Source organism: Denticeps clupeoides, chromosome 19 (genome assembly GCF_900700375.1).
Source record: "Denticeps clupeoides chromosome 19, fDenClu1.1, whole genome shotgun sequence".
Taxonomy (NCBI): domain Eukaryota; kingdom Metazoa; phylum Chordata; class Actinopteri; order Clupeiformes; family Denticipitidae; genus Denticeps; species Denticeps clupeoides.
Genome location: NC_041725.1, coordinates 15,904,512 through 15,917,844, shown reverse-complemented (window position 1 = coordinate 15,917,844; position 13,333 = coordinate 15,904,512). Strand labels below are relative to the sequence as shown.

General features: G+C 48.2%; 3 protein-coding genes across 5 annotated transcripts in view; 1 reads left to right on the top strand and 2 right to left on the bottom strand.

Annotated features, from left to right (window-relative positions):
* Positions 1-1,994: 1,994 nt before the first annotated feature.
* LOC114769491 (vitelline membrane outer layer protein 1-like) lies at positions 1,995-2,939 on the bottom strand. The gene is made up of 3 exons (XM_028962554.1): positions 2,741-2,939; positions 2,556-2,656; positions 1,995-2,459 (listed from the first exon to the last, which is right to left on the bottom strand). Exons 1-3 carry the CDS (start codon positions 2,915-2,917, stop codon positions 2,168-2,170), a joined length of 570 nt encoding a protein of 189 aa, XP_028818387.1. The 5' UTR covers positions 2,918-2,939; the 3' UTR covers positions 1,995-2,167.
* Positions 2,940-4,093: 1,154 nt separating this feature from the next.
* On the top strand, positions 4,094-13,111 carry firrm (fignl1 interacting regulator of recombination and mitosis). Of its 3 annotated transcripts, XM_028961157.1 has the most exons (24): positions 4,094-4,615; positions 4,702-4,741; positions 5,509-5,597; positions 5,685-5,789; positions 6,226-6,366; positions 6,460-6,622; positions 6,699-6,783; positions 6,875-7,013; positions 7,120-7,203; positions 7,279-7,343; positions 7,422-7,570; positions 8,891-9,020; positions 9,348-9,534; positions 9,767-9,849; positions 9,969-10,020; positions 10,100-10,189; positions 10,307-10,492; positions 10,979-11,095; positions 11,572-11,667; positions 11,746-11,859; positions 11,938-12,042; positions 12,127-12,207; positions 12,297-12,458; positions 12,771-13,111. In XM_028961157.1, the coding sequence occupies exons 1-24, from the start codon at positions 4,511-4,513 to the stop codon at positions 12,990-12,992; spliced, it is 2,790 nt and encodes a 929-aa protein (XP_028816990.1). In that variant the 5' UTR covers positions 4,094-4,510; the 3' UTR covers positions 12,993-13,111. The 3 variants fall into 3 exon arrangements, with proteins under 3 accessions (XP_028816990.1, XP_028816991.1, XP_028816992.1); XM_028961158.1 differs by lacking the exon at positions 6,226-6,366; XM_028961159.1 differs by lacking the exons at positions 4,094-4,615; positions 4,702-4,741 and adding an exon at positions 5,167-5,203.
* dennd1b (DENN/MADD domain containing 1B) overlaps positions 6,008-13,333 on the bottom strand; it is a 77,540-nt gene continuing 70,214 nt past the window's right edge. Inside the window, exons 24-25 of the transcript XR_003743147.1 lie at positions 10,288-10,499; positions 6,008-7,594 (exon numbers count right to left, since the gene is read on the bottom strand). The gene's annotated coding sequence lies outside the window, so the exon portion shown is untranslated. The remainder of the gene's footprint in view (positions 7,595-10,287; positions 10,500-13,333) is intronic.

The following is a 13,333-nucleotide window of genomic DNA, read 5'->3' as shown; positions in this document are numbered from 1 at the left end:
TTAACCGACTTCAATTCTGTGCTATTTCACGGCTCTCTCAGGGAATGTGCACTGTGTTGTTAGTTGATCCATGGCAATGACTACATGCAAGTAAAAGATTCACAGGCCTTTTCACAGAACTGCTGCTAGAGAAATGATAATAACTGTTCCGTTCATAGCACGTAAATAGAAGTGTATGTTCACTGCTGTCCAGGAGACAGGTTGTATATTGAGGCATGTTCCTAATATCACGAATGAACGCTGAAACGTTGTAATTCACTATGGGTAAACTTCATATCTGTTTTTTTAAGTTTTAATTTGTTCGGCTTTCATGCAGACGGACCTGATGTGACTTGACACACCCGTAAAGAAGAAGTTTGGTTTGGCAAATATCCATTTAGTGATATATCTTGATTTCTTCATTTATTTGCAGAGTTATTTACAGATTATGCTGATAATTCTACATGGAACAGTCATTCTCTGTGCTGTAATCCAGCCTCCTTTAAATAAGTCATGTACCAAGCAACCTGGCAGAGGCTTTACTGAGCTAATTTCTAAACATTTACATTACATTTACATTTACCAGACGCCCTTATCCAGAGCGACTTACAGTCAGTAGTTACAGGGACAGTCCCCCCCTGGAGACACTCAGGGTTAAGTGTCTTGCTCAGGAACAACAATGGTAGTAAGTGGGATTTCAACCTGGGTCTTCTGGTTCATAGGCAAGTGTGTTACCCACTAGGCTACTACCACCCTACACGTATGGGCCGACCAATCCAAACCAAAAGGTAAGCAAAAAAAAAGGCATAAAAGCCTGTCTAAACAGGCCATAGCACACATTTAAATATTTTGAGCACCTAGCCTTACATCTTACAAATAGACTGAGACTGGCAGACTGGAGGTCTGTTGTCAAACGATTCCTGCAGGAAGCAGGTTCAGATGGAGGCTGTGGGTTGGTTTCTTCTAGGCCGGATGGAGCACAAGCACACAGTCTCCTAATGAAGTCCAGTTTCCGGAGCAAGACCTTACCCTGCATCCGCTGCACACAAAAAAAGAAAGTCATAAAAAGTCCAAGGGCTTTATGAACAATGGAGAGAAAACCCAGAGGTGTGGAAATCACCCTCTGGAAATCTTATCTCCTCTGTGGCTGCTAAGAGCCAACGGGCAGGGTCGTTTCCATGAGATTATATAAAAGGTTTTTATTACTCTAATGAAGGCCAGCGTTTATCATGCATTTACACACAGGCGTATTAACAGATTACATCGCAAATCTTTCGATAATTAGACATATTTTGTTTGGTAAAAGACTGTTGTGGTTTGTCAAACTGACAAATATAAGATGTACATGAGAAATAAAGAAAAACTGTAGATCAGTCCTGTACAGCGGTCACAGTGTAATGGATCATTTTGCTGCTTGTGTCGCTAGTTTAAAAGGACCTCCGAAAAAAATGCTAAGCCAAATAAAATATTAATCTTGGGAAAAATATCACGTTTGCAAGTATTAGGAACAAACTTGTGAGTCTCTCGATGCTAAAATCCATGTAGAGAGACATGGTGGCAGCCAAGCCATCTTCCAGCCTGCATTTCTCGTAAGGGGAAGCAGGAAGACTGTCACGTGCCCGACGGGACGGGAGCCAGCGTCTCTCCGTTTACCTTCCACTAACGGGAACCGCGGGCCCATTTCCAGCCAAGGCCTTGTGTGCGATTAGCGTTTAATCAACGTGACTTCAACTTTCCTGCACAACTTCTCAGTGACTTTCTTGTTTACATATATTTACACCCCCCCCCCAAGTGTCTTGCTCAGGGACACAATGGTAGTAAGTGGGATTTGAACCTGGGTCTTCTGGTTCATAGGCGAGTGTGTTACCCACTAGGCTACTACCACCCTACCATATATATACACACACACACACACACACACACACATATACACACAATGACATTTCCGTGAGGGTTTGAATGTCTGTGATGTGGGTATAGTAATATAATAGGCATAACAATGAAGTACCAATGAAAGCGGATAAAGCATGTTTATTTAAGACATTTCTGCACAGTTTGTTGCAACTTTTACAAATGACATTTCAGCAACATCAAATGCTTTTTTTTTTCCCGTTAGGCCACTGCTGCCACCAGAAAATAGAAAATATTCATGCCGGACAAATTCTACACTGCACACTGCAGATTGCAGTTAAGGACAACAGTTCAGCATCAGATCATTGAGGGCAGTGTCGTCGCCTGTGCCCTGCTCTGGCTCCACCATCGTCTGAATGCCGCAGACACCCTTTTCACACTCCGTGCTCCACAAGCCCCACGAGCCCCAGCTCGTACCATCGCCTTCCATCACCTCGCCGTTGCTGCAGCGGAAGCGGACGTTGTTGGCAGCGGTGTCGTCTCCATCGCCCTGTTTCGCCTCCACACGCAGCTGGAAGGCCGTCAGCTTGCCTGATGAACAAATCTTGTCGCTGGTCCAATGTCCCCAGCTGGTAAAAGAGACAACAGGTTTTAAAAGATTCCTGGGAAGCAGAACACTGCATATCTACAATATGCACAATGAAGAGAACAAAAAAGATATTCACGGTGCTACTGTTGACTCCACGTAAACCTGAGGACGTCCGCTGCAGTAGAGGCGGACGCCGTTGAGCGCCGTGTCATCTCCACCACCCTGAGCTCTCTCTACCTGGAGCACAATGCATTCATTGGTTAAAAGATAAAAAAGAAGATTCTGTTTCTATACAATACGATCAGTAGTTCTGTGACCCACCTTAACGCTAAAGCCTCTTGCAAATGTTCCAGGGGGACACATTTCCCAGTTTCCCCGGCGACCCCAGTCGCCACCATTGTTGACCATAACTGCAGACACTGCGAAGGTATGTCCACAGTGGACCAGCCCGAGTGGGAGAACGAGCACGGAAGCTACAGCAGCCAGGCCGGCAAACATGATTTCTACTGGACGTCTGCAACAGTGCCACATACAGCACGGTTGCATTTATTTAAACTGCACCTGATTTTGCTGCATCATGTAGCCCAGAAGAACAAAAGAGAAGTAGAAGTAAAAAGCTATTTTTTTTATAATAATAATGCATAAAACATACCATACGTTTCACAGTAATGTATATTAATATACAGTACAGGCCAAACGTTTGGACACACCTTCTCATTCTTATTTTCATGACCATTTACACTGTTAGATTCTCACTGAAGGCATCAAAACTATGAATGAACACATGTGGAGTTATGTACTTAACAAAAAAAGGTGAAATAACTGAAAACATGTTTTATATTCTAGTTTCTTTGCTCTGATTACTGCTTTGCACACTCTTGGCATTCTCTCGATGAGCTTCAAGAGGTCGTCACCTGAAATGCTTTTCTAACAGTCTTGAAGGAGTTCCCAGAGCTGTTTAGCACTTGTTGGCCCCTTTGCCTTCACTCTGCGGTCCAGCTCACCCCAAACCATCTCGATTGGGTTCAACACTTACACACGCACATGCGCACATATTGCACAAACAATACAAAAATATATAAATACATTATAATATTTCTTCGTCTAGCACCTAACAATCTCTGAGCATGCTCTTCACTGACAAGTTTGAGCCTTATCAGGGCTCTTAGTTTGTAAACTCAATATTCTATAGAAATCGAACGAGAATTGCTGGTGTCTTCCTCTTGTAAGTCACTTTTTCGATAAAAGCGTCTGCTAAATAAAGTAAAGTAAAGTAAAGTAAAGATCCGGTGACTGTGGAGGTCAGGTCTCCACTTTTTGTTAAATACACAACTCCACATGTGTTCATTCATATTTTTGATGCCTTCAGTGAGAATCTACCAATGTAAATGGTCATGAAAATAAAGAAAACACATTGAGAAGGTGAGTCCAAACTTTTGGCCTGTACTGTATATAAAATAAACTGAGTAACAACTGTAAGGGGATTTATTTAACACTTGTGTTTTTACAAAATGCCTCTTTGCGTTTGCCTCCCTTAAAATCAATCGGTTTGTTGTCGTTTTTATTATCACCAATGCATAAATGCTGAGCCCTTTCGTTGGGTTGTGCTCTATCACGTGTGTTATTTGGACCAATCGCAGAGAAGAGCGCTGCAACAGCGGTGAGTTTCGGAGCGCCGTTCACGGAAAGACGCGCGAAGCCGCAAGTCTTTACTCCCACGAATGGGCTGCGCGGCGAATTTCGTGCTAAGTTGTTAATTAATGTCGTTTGGGAGCTGTTGCTTAATTTGTGTAGTAAACGGAATGCGATTCGTCGTTTTAATCCCGGTTAATATTTTGCAGAAGTTATGAGCAAGTTATTTTGAGAAATTATGAGAGCTAGCGTTAGCTCCTCACTTTTCGTCGTTCACAGCTTCGTGAATATCGGCAGCTTTCAGGTCTGGTGTCGTTCGGTTTGTTGGACGAGGTGCGTGGTTTTTTTTCTACTTTTAGACACTTTTCTGATCCGCATGGCGGCTTCCTCGTCGTAAGTGGACATGGTCGTTTGAATGAATTGCGACTCTCGGCGACTGCGTGTGATCTGCGTCGCCGGATGAAGACGGGCACCATGTCGCAGGCGACGCTTCTGGAGGAGGTGGAGCGCTGGAGCCCGGACGCCTGCAGGCAGCAGCTCCACGCGGTTCTCCCCGACCTCGTCATATCCTTTGAATAAACAGCTGCGGTGGGGAAAGTCGCGGGATTTGGCCCCACGGGTGTCTGGTTTTCTCTTTAACCGAAGTGCACTCGATGCACCAGGCCGCGGACAGCGGGGAGGAACATGCACGTAAGCATCCAACACGGGACACGTTATTAATAAGGAAGTGCATGAGTCGTTTATTTGTACACTATCATCATCGTGCAGTTCAGATGGAAGTGACGTGATTGTCATTGTGATACACAGCAGCACAGCACACGGTGACACAGTGAAGTGTGTCCTCTGCTTTTAACCATCACCCTTGGTGAGCAGTGGGTGGCCATGACAGGGAGCTCGGTGGCGGACCGGGATTCGAACCGGCAACCTTCCGATTACAGGGGGCCGCATCCTTAGCCGCTAGGCCACCGTTGCCCCTAGATGGACTGTAACCTGGACTTCAGAATCCAGTCATTGGTTGATAGGAGCCAATAAGCGAAGTGAATGTCATTGTGACATACACGGTGACACAACAAAATGTGTCCTCTGCATGGCACCGTGACAGTTCGGGATTCAAACCTTCTGATTACGGGGCCCGTGTGAAATTGGAGTATTGTGAGATTCCATCATCACATCCACAGTTTTCTGCTGTGAAGAGCCCATTTTGTTTATTATTATTTAATAGTTTTCTTTGCGAATCGAACGCTTTGTTCTACAGTGTAAAAGTAATCGGATAAATGAGTGCATCGAAACGTGATTTAAAGCCCAGAATTTTTTTGTTCAAATTTTTTTCCTCACTATGATGTCTATTTTTATTATATGGAAAACATAAAGTACCGATTTCCCAGGGTACAAGTATGCTTTCAGAACGGTTTGAACATTTTCGGGACGAACTGAGCCTGTGTTTCATGACCCCACAGGGGTCCTGAGGATCATCACGGGCATGTTCCTTCCTCACCTTCACCCGTCGGAGCTGGAGGAGAAGTGCTTTTCCCTGGTCCTGCCCAAGGTGCACACAACGACCAATGCAGCCGCGTTCACAGACCTGCCGCGCCGTCTCAATCTGCCCTCGTAGCAATTTAAAATGTTCCTGCAGGTGGTGGACGTGTTCCGGGGTCTGACGGAGGAGATCACAGGCCGAGCTGCAACGCTGTCCAGCCAGAACACGGAGTTACGCTTGTTGCTGAGGAACGTCCTTCAGGTGCCCGCTGTGTGCCCGCTACATTCCCAAAACGTTCGACGTTTCAAACTCACATTTTATTTGTCACACACACAGTCATACACGGCACGATATGCAGTGAAATGAGTTAGCTACCACAGTATTGCAAATATTGCAAGTATACAGTGAACCAATATGCAAATATTGCAAACATAACCAAATATTACACTTTTAGGTTTTAACATAAAATATGTGTCACAGGTAGGGGGAAGGTGTACAAATGAGTAAAATTAAAACATTTGAGCAAGTATTCTTGCTGAGTCCGGTAGTGATTGAAGTGCAAGTGCCGGAGTGTATTGGTGTGTTAGTGTTCCGTCCTTGGAAGTGTTGTGGTTGTTGAGAGCTCGTATAGTTCGTGGTGCTCCACGGTATGGATAGTTGTGTTTGTGTGTGTGTGTGTGTGTGTGTGCGCGTGCAGGCGATGGTGCACACGCTGGAAGCCCTGTCGGCCTGCATAAAACACGTGGGTTCCGTGGGTGTCCTCTCCTCCTTCTCCCCTTTCCGCTCCCTCCCGTCCTGCGTCCTGGCGTTGTTGAAGGACGCCTTCCAGCACTGCAAGGTACCGGCGAGCACGCGCCAGCCCGCAGGCTTCGGAAGGAGTGTGTGTGTGTGTGTGTGTGTGTGTGTCTGTCTAACGGACCACGCTGTGCAGGACAGCGAGGACGTGTACGGCGGCCGGCTGTCCCTGGTGCAGGACCTGCTGCAGGCCCTGTTTAAGGAAGCGTACGGGCTGCAGAAAGGCCTGATGGAGCTGCTGGAACGCGTCGCTCTGGAGGACACGGCCTCTGAGGAGGACGTCTCTGACATCGTCACAGGTACGTGTCCAACGTGGAAGCTTTTTTTTCGGGAATTTTCAAGTGAAAGGCTTCACGTCCGCGTGCGTTTCCCCAGCTATACACAGTCTGCTGGACATGTGCGCGGTGGTCTCCGGCCTGGACGTAGCCCTCCACGCCAACACCTGGAAGTTCATCATCAGGTGAGGAGCTGCGTCGCGTCTCTTCACGGCTCTGCACGTATTCGGCTCAGACGCGGGTGATAACCGGATAGCCGCCGTCCTCCGGTTCCAGGCAGAGTGTGAAACACCTGTCTCTGGTGGAAGAGCAGCTTCGCCACGGCGACATCGTCTCCGGCTTATGCGAGGAGCTCCTGGGCTCGCTGGACAGCTGTGTGGAGCTGGGCGAGCAGATCAACCAGTCGGGGCTGCAGGTATGGACACACACACACACACACACACACACACACACGCAGGTCTACAGACAGCTGGCCGCCGGACTAATGTCATGAAGCGTCACCATGGCTGTTGGACTTTCAGTCGCCCAGTCCTGAACACAAGCTGCTCCAGAAAAGCACCAAGATATGCAGGTTCTTCTCCAACACGCTCGTCCACTACGCGAAGGTACGGACGAAGCGCCGATCTCGCCGCGGCCATCGCGTTTTAGTCCCGTCCTCACCGTTCATTCCTCCATGACAGGAGTTTAAAGACTTTCTGGCCAAGTCCTGCTCACGCTTTCATCAGCTGTACCTCCAGGTACACGGGTGAGTTATATTATATATGTCGTGTTTGTGCTGGACTCTCCGTTATTTTTATTTATTTTTTGGTCCTGCTCCTATCAGCAAGTTTCCTCCGTGTCTGTCCGCCGCCTCGCTGCCACCTGCCTTGTGTGAGGAGTTGGGCGGGGCGGTGCTCGTGGCGATGGACGCGCTCCTGACTCAGCTCCTCCCCTCCAGGCCGTTCGCGGAGTCCGTACTGGCCGACGACCAGGGTGGGTCTGCATGTTCCGCAAGTGCTAAAAAAAAAAAAATAGAAATGGCGATTGACCACCGCTCGACGTAAACTGAACATTTCGCTTTAACAGATTTTTATAACCGAACATAAAGAAAGAACCCCATGACGCCAGGGTTCCACATAAATGATTTTGTCCATGCAGCTTGTAAATGGTGATGAGAAATGAGTTCGTGGCGTCTCCATTGTCAGTTGCTCTAATTGGACAAAGGCAGAGCACACAAGATTCTGAGAGTAGTAGTAGAGAACATCACTTAATTGAGAGTTATCTTATAACTAGAATAAACATCTGCATTTTTGGTGTGTTTAAGCCATTAGGGGTCAGCGGGCAATTCCTGATGCAAAACCCGGGCTTGGGACCAAAGTTTAATCTGTGTGAACATTAGATATTTTGTCTTTTTTTGTGTTTACGATTGAATATAGATTGAAAATGATTTGCAAATATATGTATTCTGTTTTTATTTATGTCCCATCTTCATTGGAATTGGGGTTGTACATGTATATAGAATTTAAACCTATTGCATATCGAGGGGGTGAGAGCCTTTTGAGTTGTAAATGACATTTTGCTGTAAAACAGAGCCAGTCCCCATAATAATCCTTTTTTGATTTAATATTGTGTATATTTTAATTTTTTAGAACACATGGTAGAACAGTATACACGGTGAATTAGTTGTATTTTTTTAATAAAAAAAACAACCTTTCTCTTTGTAGACGGGGCCGGTTCCAGCATCCTTGCTATTGTGCTTGATGGCAGAATGGTGTTTATCAAGCTCCAATTTGGCTTATTACTGTATAATACTGTATACAGTCATCAGTATAGCAGTGGTGTCCACGGGCCGAATCGTTGCTGCTGTCCTGCAGTCAAAAAATTGCACACGTGACAGAAGAGCGTTCTCCTCACCGTTGTTCTTTGTTCTTTTTTGCCCTTTTTGGGGCTTTTCTAGGTTTTTCCAGGTTTTCCCGACTTCAACAGCTACCCGCAGGGAGCCAAAAACACGTTCCCAGCACAGTAGTAAATGGTCTAAATAAACTGTGCTGCAGTGCTTCACGCCACTAATCTACTTCTGTCAGTGTTTCCTGTCTTAGGAAATCGTTTGTGTTCGTTTCGTTTTCTGGCGTGGTGTTAAAAGCCTGATAAAACCACCACTAACGGTTTCGTGAGGACACGGTCACTTGGACCATGGAGCTCTTCCTTGCGTTCAGCGTTTCTGCGCCCCCTACCCCCCACCTCATGTTACATAATGTACCATCTACACTTTAATTTAAATTTTGACGACGACCACGCTCTTATTTTACTCAGACTTGCACGACGAGTCTGCCCTGCCCCAGTGCCTGCTGCTGGTGAGTGTGGTGGGGAAACTTCCCTCCCAGCCAGAAGAGACGCTGCAGCTCTGGTGCGATGGTAGCCAGTTCCCAGAGGAGACGCTCAGGTAAGGGAAGGGCTCCTGGTTCTAGTGTGTGCACCACAAAAGCTGTCATTTGGTTCCTGAATCAGGAACGCGGAACTGTCTTAAATGTTTGTTGCTCCTAAACTCAAAAATGACAAAAATTCAAATTCAACTAAGAGTAAAATGTCACTCGCATCGCTGCTCACCGGCGCCACCATCCGGCCCTAATGTAAATCCTGCAATACCACACCATGTTATTGGCAAATTTATCACCAGGAAGGATATGTAAATTTTTTGCCCCGGCTCATGTATAATCGACTTGCGGTGTTGTGGACGTTGCTAGAAGCTCTGCTTCCCTCTCGATTTCAGACTGAGCGTGTTTGAAGCCGTCTTCCGAAGTTATCGCCGGTGCTCCGTGGAGCGGGCGTGGCCCGTGCAGTTGCCGGGGGTGATGCTGAGAGGACAGGCTCAGAGCAGTGTTAGCCTACACCGGCACGTATGCGCGCACCTCTGTGGATTAGTGGCGGCGCTGCCGCCTCCACAGCTCCCCCCTCTGGTCAGTACGTGCGCTACAGCCCTACTGCATTTATTTATTTTGTATGTGTACGTTTATCGTGCTACGATAACCTCAAAGATCATTGCCAGGTCATTTTGGATTGCCCCTGAATTATTCTGTGTTCATTCCTGACAAAAAAAAAGGTCAATAATAATGTCCAGAGAATTTAATTTTTATTATGGTTGGAGCGAGCTGTGAGGGAAGCTGTTATGGTCTGTTGCATTTCACTCAGGAACGCTCCATGTTAGCTGCAGTGCTGCAGCCGGACACGCAGACCGCCCTTCTGGCCACGGATGTTTGGTGTTTTGTGGCTCGGTGAGTATCGTTTGAAGATGTGTGAGGTGTCCGATGATGAAGCTCTGGGAAGTGGCGTCTCTATGAAATCACTTTTTGTGTATAAGTGTATAAAGTTGAATGTACCCTGTCTTCACCAGGTATGGAACAGCTGAGTTGTGCCTGCATCATGTCCTCCTTGTGGCTCAACTGGTGAGACGATGCGTGCGTGTGTGTGTGTGTGTGTGTGTGTGTGTGTGTGTGTAAAAGTGACGTTAACGTCTCCCTACAGGTGAGGTCATGTGAGGACGTGAGCCGCCGGCTGAACCACCCGTCTCTGCTGCTGAGGCGTCTACTGTTCCTCCTAACCCCAGCACATCAGGTGCGCGCACACACACACACACACACACACACACACACACACACACACACACGTCTACAAATACTGACAATATCATTTGCTCTTTCAAGTGCACCTACGTGTGTGTGTTTGTTACAGACGAAGCTGGTTGACCAGTTCCCTCCTTCTCAGGAGGAGAACGCTGCGGTGTGGGGTCACCTGCTCCTGCGCTCCCTTTCTCCAGACGTCCGGACGCGTGTGGAGCGCGACCTGATCGCCGTGGCGAGCACTGTGGTGACCGAGTGGGAGATAAATGGTTTCCGACTGGGAGATCTGGAAAGAGTGGTGTGTCCTGGAAAATGAAATAAATATAACGTAATAGAAAAGAAGATTTAACAACATTTATTTCTCTAGAAGTCTCATTTAAAGAATCTACATGTTTCGGAGACATTACAGTTAAACCTGTTTAATACGTTTAAGACAAAAAGAATTCCATTGAAGTTTCAAATTTTAGGGTTTTAAACATGAAAAATGCAGAGTGAATGTTATATCCACACCGTACACTGGCCTGGCATTGCTGTAAAAACAGACGCTCGGACGCGAGGGTTCTTCTCACGCTCGTTTCTCATTGAAACGCTTCCAGCATTGTGTGTGTTGGCGACTGTGCCTCTTCGCTTTCTCGCCAAGACAAACATTTTTGTTTCCAGCGGCTCCGGACCCAAAACCCCTGTAGAGTTTTACCCATCTTGTCTGTGAGGTGGGATTTGGTCCGCTGCGTCGTAAATACCGCGTGTGTGTGCGTGTGTGCGTGTGTGTGTGTGTGTTTTCCAGAACAGGGCACTGAGGGCTGTCCGCATGCTGCTGAAGGTTGGGGCGCCGGAACGGGCGTGCGTGTCATGCACCGTCGGCATCGTCACGCGGCTGTGGCCCCGCATGTGTCCCGGCCAGGTACGGCACGCGGTTTCTACTCCACTTGTTTTTGTTATCGGAGGGGTGGAGCATTAAGCCGGTCTTCTGGTGATGTCACGTCCGAAAGTGGTGGGCCAGTGGTGGCCTAGCGGTTGAGGAAGCGCCCCCGTAATCAGAAGGTTGCCGGTTCGAATCCCGATCTGCCAAGGTGCCACTGAGCAAAGCACCGTCCCCACACACTGCTCCCCGGGCGCCTGTCATGGCTGCCCACTGCTCACTCAGGGTGATGGGTTAAATGCAGAGGACAAATGTCACTGTGTGCGCTGTGTATCACATGCGACAATCACTTCACTTAAAGAAAATTTTCCAACCGGTCTTCCGGAGTTACGTAAAACAGTGGCTTTTGTGGCTGCAGTGTGTCACAATGACAGCCACACTGTCATTTTCAGTCCTGGTGGGCTTCACCGGGACAGGTTTTTCCACGTTCGTTGCCTAACTGTAAAGATATTAACCAGATCCAGGTGCACGCGCCCGTCCGGCGCGCTCTGGTTCTACTGCTGTCCCTGTCGGCCTGCGTGGTGAAGAGCCTGGACCCTCAACTCACCTGTCAGGTACGGCCAGGCTCCGCCCTCTCTCTGCCGGCGTGGCATTCTTCGTTCTTCTTCATGTCTGTGTGTGTGTGTTTTCAGGCTCTCGTGTGTCTGGACGCCCTGCTGCCCCTGAGGGGTCTTGACGACGTGTGTCTCGCTGGCCTGGACTTTCTTGCCGCTCTCGGGAGTGTGTTCATCCCTTCTGACTTGCAGGTGTGTAGGAGTTGTGTGTATATTAATTTCTCGCAGTGTGTGTTCCCTGCGGACTTTGTGTGTGTGTGTGTGTTCCAGTCCCAGGTCTTGCCCAGGCTGAGTGGGGTGTTCCGTGCTCTGCTGACCTCTGACCCCTGGCCCCTGCAGCAGCACGCCCTGGAAGCTTTCAGCATCTTTGCGGAGGTGCATCGCAAAGAACCTTTTTGTCTCTTCAGATGTTTTTACTGTCTGCCGTGGCTATAAACAAAGTCGTCTGTCTGCGTTCAGGTCACCAGTCACGAAGAGGTCATCTCCCAGAGCCTGACCTCAGAAGACACCAAAGCTCGAGTGGTGAACTTCCTCAGCAAGGTGGGTGGTCCCTTCGATGCAGAATCTTTCTCGCTGGGTCACTTCGAAGCGCGACTGTCGGTGAGCGCGTGGTGATGGTCCCGTCGCAGGCGGCGCCGGGGGAGGAGCCTGCCGCAGCCCGCCTGGAGCGCCTGAAGGCCGAGTGTTGCGTGATGGAGGCGCACTCGCACAGCCTCGACAAGGTCGCGGCCCCAAGCTCACACGCGCGTACGACGGAGAGCGAAGAGGAGCAGCCGCACAATGCAGACGAGGTAATGCAATATGGCCGCAGCGCCTGTTGACCACAGTGTTCTCAAAGAAAGTCAAGATAGTGGTGATGGTAGCCTAGCGGGTAACACACTCGCCTATGAACCAGAAGACCCAGGTTCAAATCCCACTTACTACCATTGTGTCCCTGAGCAAGACACTTAACCCTAAGTTGCTCCAGGAGGGGACTGTCCCTGTAACTACTGATTGTAAGTCGCTCTGGATAAGGGCGTAAACGTAAAATGGACTAGACGCGCCCTCTAGTGGACGCACTATGCTGTGTCATTGCTGTAAGTTTCTATGTATATTTGTCCCAGCCGCGTGCGAAGCGCGCCCGGCGGGGCACCAGCGTGTGGGACGAGGGCGAGCGGTACCTGCGGACGGCCGAGCGCGCGCTCAGAGGCCTGCAGACGCTGCCCTCGCCCCCCCCACCGCGCCTCCTGTCCCGCCTGAAGGAGCTGCAGGCCCTCATCACGCAGATCGCCGACGTAGAAACCGGTCCAGACGTGGCATCGGACCTGTCACGCTGCGACGAATAAAAAGACGATCATCGTTCCAACTTCTAATCTGACATCTTCCCTCTTTTTAATGAGTCAATGTAGGAAAATGTCAATGAAATATTTATTTGTGTATTAAACTTCTTTTTTTAATTTAGTGATCTGGGCTGCTCACCAAATTAATCTGCTGGAGAAACACCCACTAGGGCTGAAGGATTTACCGAATTCTAACCAATCAGATGTGGCCCAAGTTAAGCCACACCCACTTAAACATGAACAAGGACACTCCACTGGTGGTATTCTACTTCTAGCGCAGTTCAAAATTAATGTCATATAAATCAAAACAGATATTTAGATTTTTTTTTTTTTTTTTAATCGTTCAG

Excerpts from the sequence above, each read along its gene's own strand:
- firrm (XM_028961157.1), top strand. The coding sequence starts at position 4,511 with ATGAAGACGGGCACCATGTCGCAGGCGACGCTTCTGGAGGAGGTGGAG. Across the intron at positions 7,204-7,278 it reads CGCTCGTCCACTACGCGAAG|GAGTTTAAAGACTTTCTGGC; the intron begins GTACGGACGAAG and ends CCTCCATGACAG. Across the intron at positions 12,208-12,296 it reads TGGTGAACTTCCTCAGCAAG|GCGGCGCCGGGGGAGGAGCC; the intron begins GTGGGTGGTCCC and ends GTCCCGTCGCAG.
- LOC114769491 (XM_028962554.1), bottom strand. The coding sequence starts at position 2,917 with ATGTTTGCCGGCCTGGCTGCTGTAGCTTCCGTGCTCGTTCTCCCACTC. Across the intron at positions 2,657-2,740 it reads CAAGAGGCTTTAGCGTTAAG|GTAGAGAGAGCTCAGGGTGG; the intron begins GTGGGTCACAGA and ends ATTGTGCTCCAG. Across the intron at positions 2,460-2,555 it reads GTGGAGTCAACAGTAGCACC|CTGGGGACATTGGACCAGCG; the intron begins GTGAATATCTTT and ends CTCTTTTACCAG.